This window comes from Gopherus evgoodei, chromosome 4, assembly GCF_007399415.2.
Source record: "Gopherus evgoodei ecotype Sinaloan lineage chromosome 4, rGopEvg1_v1.p, whole genome shotgun sequence".
NCBI lineage: Eukaryota > Metazoa > Chordata > Testudines > Testudinidae > Gopherus > Gopherus evgoodei.
This window is the reverse complement of record NC_044325.1, coordinates 137,709,390-137,716,511: the sequence shown is the minus strand read 5'-3', so window position 1 is coordinate 137,716,511 and position 7,122 is coordinate 137,709,390. Positions and strand designations below refer to the sequence as shown.

The 7,122-nt window shown below is 47.7% G+C and overlaps 1 protein-coding gene across 3 annotated transcripts in view; it reads left to right on the top strand.

Annotated features, from left to right (window-relative positions):
- The first annotated feature begins 76 nt into the window (after positions 1 to 76).
- Positions 77 to 7,122, top strand: part of DEF6 (DEF6 guanine nucleotide exchange factor) — a 36,480-nt gene continuing 29,434 nt past the window's right edge. The window contains exons 1-2 of one of the 3 annotated variants that reach the window (XM_030561297.1): positions 1,812 to 1,846; positions 3,879 to 3,944. Coding sequence is in view for 1 of the 3 variants with exons in the window: in XM_030561295.1 (XP_030417155.1) it covers positions 1,751 to 1,846 (96 nt within the window). In the remaining 2 variants the exon portion in view is untranslated. Of the gene's footprint in view, positions 1,847 to 3,878; positions 3,945 to 7,122 lie in introns of all 3 variants that reach the window. The other 2 variants (XM_030561295.1, XM_030561296.1) reach the window with 2 other exon arrangements.

Here is a 7,122-nt window from a genome sequence, read left to right as displayed (position 1 = left end):
TCTTTCAATCCCTGCAGCCCCGGGGAGGGGAGGGGAAGAAAGAGAGGGGTTGACGTGTACTTAATAAAGCTTCTGAGTTTAAATTCTTTTTCTCTTCCCTGCCCCGTCTTAGGGGCTTGGTCGCCAAACCAGTAAGGACCTAAGCAGCATCCCCTGTGCCTCAGCAATAGGCGATTGTGCCAATCAGCTGAACAGCGTCTCCCAGACGTCCCAGGAGCTTATTTCTCTTACAGGCTAATGTTAGCATTTGAATCAAGTCAGATCCTCTAGTAGACATAAAGAATCTCTCCCTAGGGGGCTGTCTCCCCTTTTCTGAGCCTGGGCTCAGCTGAAGGTGTTACAATTTGTGTGCTCACTGGTCAGTTACTAGACACCTTCCCCACTCCCATTCATTTTCTGTTTATCTAGAAACTTACATGGACCTTGTTGGTAGTGTCTGAGCACCTCATTGGTCGATTTATCCACCCCACACCCCTGTGAGGTAGATCTGGATAATTATTATTTTACAGCTGGGTGGAGTTGAGGTTTAAGGAGATGAATTGACTTGTCCAAGATCACACAGGAAACCACCCAAAAGTAAGGAGTAGTGAATGAACAAAGGCACATGTGCCGCTGGCTTCGAAATCTTCACCATGGGTATTCCCAGGAGTAGAACCCAGATCTCCTCAGTTCCTGTCCAGTGTCTTGCCATTAAACCATTTTTCTTCCCCTAGGACTTGCGTAGTCCTGTTTGTCAGTAGGTCCTCTCTATCTCTGCGGAGGTTGTAAAAGGATTAAGATCTTGCGGGGGGCAGAGCCAGGGACACAGCCTCCTCTGAGACATGCCAATAACTCCACTCATCAGACGTAGATGCCTATGCCCTTCTCTGTCACCTCCCGTGTGCGTGTGTGTGTGAGAGAGAGAGAGAGAGAGAGAGAGAGAGCGTGAGCGTGCTTGATGGGAGTTAACAGAAGTTCCTATTGGGTTGAGTTCTGCTGGACTGCACCAGGCTGTGCTGGTGCTGGGGTGACCTGTCCCCTGTATTTAAACCTGCAAATGGGAAGCTACTTCTTGAAGTAGCCGGGGAGGGATTTCTTCCTCTGCCATGGATAAAAGGTTTTGGGGTAACCCTTAGGTCTCGTGGCTGAGTTGCTGCAGAGCTGGGACACTTTGCCAACCCCTCGGCAATTCCCACTAACTGGGATTCTCGGGCCTATTTCCAAACTGAGCCAAAAGCAAAATTTGTCTGCCCTTCGAATGACATTGAAGCAGAGGTTGTCGGCAGAATACATGCAGCAGACGTATGGGTGCTGGGAATCTGGGGAGCACATGCTGAGGCTGACGGTCGGAGTCCCACTGTGAGATCATTACAATGTAACTTACCAACCAGGCTGGCTTTAGGGAGCCAGCTAGCAGATCAATGTGTTTTACAGTGCTTTGAGTATGTGCAGGCTAAGTGCTAAGTATTATCCAGTCCCAAGTCCTGTGTTGTGCCTAAAATCTGGAGGCAGGAGGCTCACGAGGAAAGGGAATGCAGAGGTGAGCACGGTGGACTAATGCCCGCTGTCGAGGGCAGAAAGGTGAGTGTTGTCATCTAGGCAGGAAGATGGAGCATCGTGGGGCCTATCCGAGGTATAGTCAAGTAGGTGGCGCTGCTGCTCCTCTATTCTAATTGCAGGTTTCTGTGGACTGTTGGAGTGAGAGAGTCAGTTTCCTGAAACCGGATCCTCCTCGCTGACAGAGCAGGCTCTGTCATCTACGCCTCTAGCCATGGACCTGAGAGCAGAGCTTTTAAAATCCATCTGGTACGCCTTCACCGCCCTGGATGTGGAGAAAAGTGGCAAAGTCTCCAAATCCCAGCTGAAAGTGAGTACAAAATGAGACCCCCGAGCAAAGGGAGGGGTTTTGGGGTTTCTGAGTCTGGATCTGCTCTCTGTTTTGCCCTTGGGTGTCACAGACATGTTGAGAGGCACGAGGCAGGGCTGGATGCTGCTTTGCAGCTCAATGGACTGCAACAGAAATAAAAAACACCCACTGCGCACTCCGGTATAGCCAGTCCCGTGGCTTATCAACAGGCTCGGGCTTTGATTCGCATTCTTCTAAGCAAGGGTCGAGCAATGGGGTCTTCACAAAAAGATTAGTTTGAAAGTAACCCTTTTTGGGGGGTGGAAATCTTCGAATTCTAGCTGCTCCACAGTGTTTCTCACCCACCTTATCCCCAGGTAAGGAAACCAAACTCTTTATTTTTCTTTCTCCTTTTGATACGCACTTGTCTGCTTCCTGTTGCATTTCACCTCCTCTCTTGAAAGGAAGAGCATTTTTAAAAAAACCGCTTCTTTAGGGTTTTGACAAAAAACATTTTTGGTTTTTTTTTTTGGTTTTATCCTGATCACCCATAAGCTTCACAAAAGGCTCCTGAGTTATAGAGAATCCAAAACCCAGCTTGCCTCATTTTAAAAAATGTTTTTTCTACCTACAGTAGAAACAATTGTCTCGTACTCTGACGAGAATTGCGGGATTTCTTCCCCAAGCGGACACCCCGTTTTGTTTTAAAAGTTACAGCTAATTTAGACTGGCCCTGGAATTTGGGTTGGAAGAACTGGTTTGTTCAGAGGTTTTGTAATCTGGAACACAACCTGCGATGTGAGCACCCAAAGGAATGTGAAATATTGCACCTGAAGGAGAAGCCCTGCTTGGCAGTGGCTGCATGTTTGTGTGATGAATTTTGACATTTCCACAGACTCGTGCATGGAAAGTAACAAATCTTGAGACTCCCTCCTTTCACCTTTTTCTCTTCCATGTTAGGGCCGATTCACCCAACAAGTGAACAGCAGGGAAATTACCTCGTTCTTTCGGGGTCAGATTCTGCCAAACTCAATGGGAATTCTGCCTGGGGACAGGCTGAGAAACAAATGAGGGTTTGGGCTCTTCATGCTGTGATGCTGCCTTTGCAGAGGAATAGTCCAGGCCCAGAATAGCCCTATTCCACATGCTTCAAAGAAACGGATCTGACACTTGGTTAGGTGTGAATTTCGCTGATGTGTGTCCACCTTTGGCCTTTGTGAAATCAGTTAAAAGAATATCCAAAAGGAATGTCTGTCTAAGGAAATTGTGGGCCAAGCGATGTTTACCTGGGACTGCTAGCTTTGTTGGGTATTGCAATCGGGTGAAGAGTAAAACGTACAGTGACGTGCGATGATGACCGCTGCATTGTGATTTCCTTGCGTTACTGTGTTGAGAGCTGTCAGTGTGCCCAGACCCTGTATACGAAGAGAGATCCAGTCCTCTCCTGGGAGAGCAAATGACATAGTAGGGGCAGATCTCTGAAAGTGACTGTTACAAAAGCCCCTTATTACCCCACAGATCTGCTCCCTGCATGTCCAGAGATTTCTCTCTTTGCTTTAGTGTCAACAATACACTGGTGTTCCTTTGTTACTCCAGTTAGCAGGGCCCAGCTGACATAAGTCAGAAAGCAGGAGCTGAGTTCTCTTCAGCCTGATGCATCGTCTAGAGAATTGTTAACCAAGACCTGGGTCTTTGTGGCAAGCACAAGGCAGAAAAAGCCCAGCTTGACTCTCAGAGCCCCAAATGAATATGCAGGGCTGGGCACTGGAAGGGGAGGAAGAGGCAAAATACCATCTTGTAAACTGGGCTGAGCTGATCTTTGAGAGACAATCATGGAACCCTCATGGTTCCATTTTTCCAGATTTCCTTGTCAGAGCAGAATCCAGGCTTCCCTCCCCCAGCCGTTGCATCTCAAGCCATTATTCCCGCAAGCTTCAGTAACAGGGTGAGAACATTTGCTGGCCAGCGAGAGCAACAGCCGATTTGCGCTTGCCATAGTATGCCTGTGTTGCCATGTGCTATAAAAGGATGTTTTCATTTTGTCCCATGCTAGATCTTGCCACTCTGAGACTTTCAACCTGACTGTAGATGGGGAAGATCAAGTCTCCCTTGGTACAAGGTATCCACTCCTTTAGGCCTAGATTTGTTTCCATCCCACACAAGCCTGCTGCTGTATTGCTGCCGGTTCCTATATGCTATTTATATCAGAAATGCAAAGCCATTAAAGCTGAGGTTAGAGGAGACTGCATCAGAGCAGAGATTCCCCGTTATCATGAACTTCCCCTGTTGTTCTGGTGTTGTCGTAGAGCGAAGTGCCATGGGGAGGTGTATGCCGTTCCTTCAGCCTCGTATGCTGCTGAAAAAAGGCTCTCGTTCCAGGGAAGAAAAGCACCCAACAGGCTTTAAAACGACTGAAGTGACTAACGGCCCTGATTCAGCCCAGGCGCACTCTCTATGGTATGGGTGGATTAGATGAAAGCTAGTGGGAGCCAGGCACCTAACTCCTTTGCCACTCCCAGCCATTGTTTTTAAGCAATTGGACAGTGAAATGTAGTAGTCTCTTACGCTGCTCTCCTCCGCCCCAAGGCCTGGCAGCTGGGGATGTGGTAAACTGTTTGGTTGAGCATAGCTCTCTTAACACAGGGGCATGTTCATGTATCTGTGCAGGAAGGAAGGGTAGTCTTGCGGTTAAGAACTGAGAGTCAAGAGATCTGGGTTCTGTTCCCAGCGCTGTCATGGAGCAGGCATGATCTTTGGACAAGGCAGTGAAACTCCCTGAGCCTCAATCTCCAGATCTGTACAAGTGGGGGTATAATTTCCTGTCTCTTTGGGTGGAGACTAAGTGAATGTTTGCAAAATGCTCTGAGATCCTCAGCCAGACTGGTGGTGTGGGTGTGGGGTAAGAACCTAGACAAGATGGATGGCACCCTGCAGGTGCAATGTGTTATATGTTCCTGTTGCCTTCATGCATGTGATTCTGCTAACATTTTCTTGCCTCCTAAACCCAATGGCCCAGGGAGAGGAGAGGAGAAAAGAAATGTGTTGCCTGGGAATTTAAATAGTTCAGGTTTATAAAGGGGCTTCCGGCTATTATGAAACCCTTGTAGACCACAGGAAAGGAGCTGAGAGATTGCAAAGGTAGCCCGGGTTTATAAAATGGGAAGGCAGAGAGACCGTGGGGATTAAAGGCTAGTTCATAATACCTACCTCTTACAACAGTGGATCTCAAAGCACTTTACAACGATGGGTTGATGGGGAAACTGAGGCACAGAGCAGGGAAGTTAACTGCCCAAGGTCACCCAACACAGGCCAATGGCAGAGCCAGGAATAGAGCCTAGGTCTCTCTAGTCCCAGTCCAGTGCTCTGTCCACTCGGCTGCAGTGGGATGATAGGGGCCTTCTTTTCAGAAGTTCTGAGCACCAATAGCTCCCGTAAGCTTTGGCTGGAGTTCTGGGGCTGCAGCGCTTCTGAAAATCAGGCCCCAAGTCAGTGGCTCCATGAGGCATTTGAAGAAAATTTGCTACTGTGCACTAAGCCAGGTCAGGTCCATAAGCTGACTTGTTGTGATTTTTGTATTAAAAGACTCACTGACACCTCCTGGAAAAGGAAACGAATGCAGGACAATTCTGCTTTGATTCAGTCAGCTTCCTCTATTGCACTCCTCCAAAGTACTGGCTTGGAAATGGGGTCTTCCTGGCTTTGGGGTTCATTTCCTCCATATGGCCAGGTTTCTATGTCCAATCCTAGGACTCTGGTCATATCCTTTTGGGCTTGCTCCTAAGAGATGCTGGACACCTTCAACCCGCATCAACTTCAGCTGTGCCATGAATTGGTAGTTTAGAGTTGGGGAAACTGAGCCACAGGGGCTGGGATTTTCAAAGCAGCCTTAGGAGGTTGGGTGACAATTCCTTTCAGCTCCTTTGATAAGCCCAGCCAGAGAGTTTAAAGCCTGACCCACAACCACACGGTCAGTCTTCACTGCACAGGTGAAGCGATGGCTCTTTAATTGGGCGTTGCCCCTAATCCCCCACTCACTGGTAGCGCCAGTGAGGACATGGTAACTCAGGTGAGATTTGCAGTTGGTAGTTCACACCCAGGTGAGGCTAGCTGAGGTGCTTAGAGCCCAGCGCAGATCAGCTGCACTAACTCTGCAGTGAAGACAGAGTTGCACCAGTTTAGCTAAAGGTGTGGGGTTGTTGGTTTTTTTAATTGATTTAGTTAAACCAGTACAAAAATCTGTGGGGGGGGCAGGGACTTGATTCAAAACACCTGGCTTTTTCCAGTTGAGTGTGCATTGGTCAACTTACAGGTACAAGCTAAACCTACACGAGGAGGTTTAGCCCTGTATGGCTCCATGGGGGGGCAGAAAAAGGGGAAGGTTGCTCCAATTTAACTCAGACCTGATCTCTACCCCATTTTTATACCAGCTGTGTCAGTTAGGGGCATGCAGTTTTACTGATATGCCTCTATAACCTTTGTGTGGGTGTAGTTATATGGGTATAAAGGTGCCTAATCCCAGTATACTCCATTCCCCTTCCAAACAGGTATCAGCTATACACATTTATACCAATATACCTGCATCTGTCCCACTTTAACTGTACCAGTAGAGCTAGAGCAGTACAATTTTTGTATGTAGACAAGACCTCAGTTGGATTATCCACTCTTTGGAGCAGAGACTCTTTGTTTTGTGTTTGTACAGCGCCTAGCGTGATGGGGTCCTGGTCTATAACTGGGGTTCTTTGGCATTCCCGTAATAGAAATAAGAAATAATTTTAGCTTAACTGGTACAACTTGTGTGTGTAGCCAAGAGTTTTTAAAAAAAAAAAAAATTAAAAAGGTCCTGTAGTGAATCAGTGACAGAACCAGGAAGAGAAATCATTTTTCCTGACTTTCTAAGCTTTGGCCAGCACTCTATAAGGACTAGGGAGGAGGGAAAGCCAAGAATAGGGGATACAGCCCGAGCTTTGTTTCTCAACAGGCTGCTCTGCAGAGTTTTTCAAGAGGCTCATTAATATCGCTCTTTGTCAAGATTATAAGCTTGGGGGAGGACAATAGACGATTCTTGATGTTGGCAAAGGCGTTCAGTACAGCTCCCCATTCCGGAGTGGTAGAGAAATGTGGTCTAGCTGCAACTCCTACAAGAAGGATGGAAAAAATGTTGCCTAAGGCCCGTGTGTCATTGCTGATCATGTGGTGTTGAGGTGGCAAAAGGTTAGCAGACTTCCACAAAAATCTGCGCCAAGAGCTTGAAATGGGAAGTGCAACAGTTGGCTTGGCTGGCAGTACGGAACCGGTAA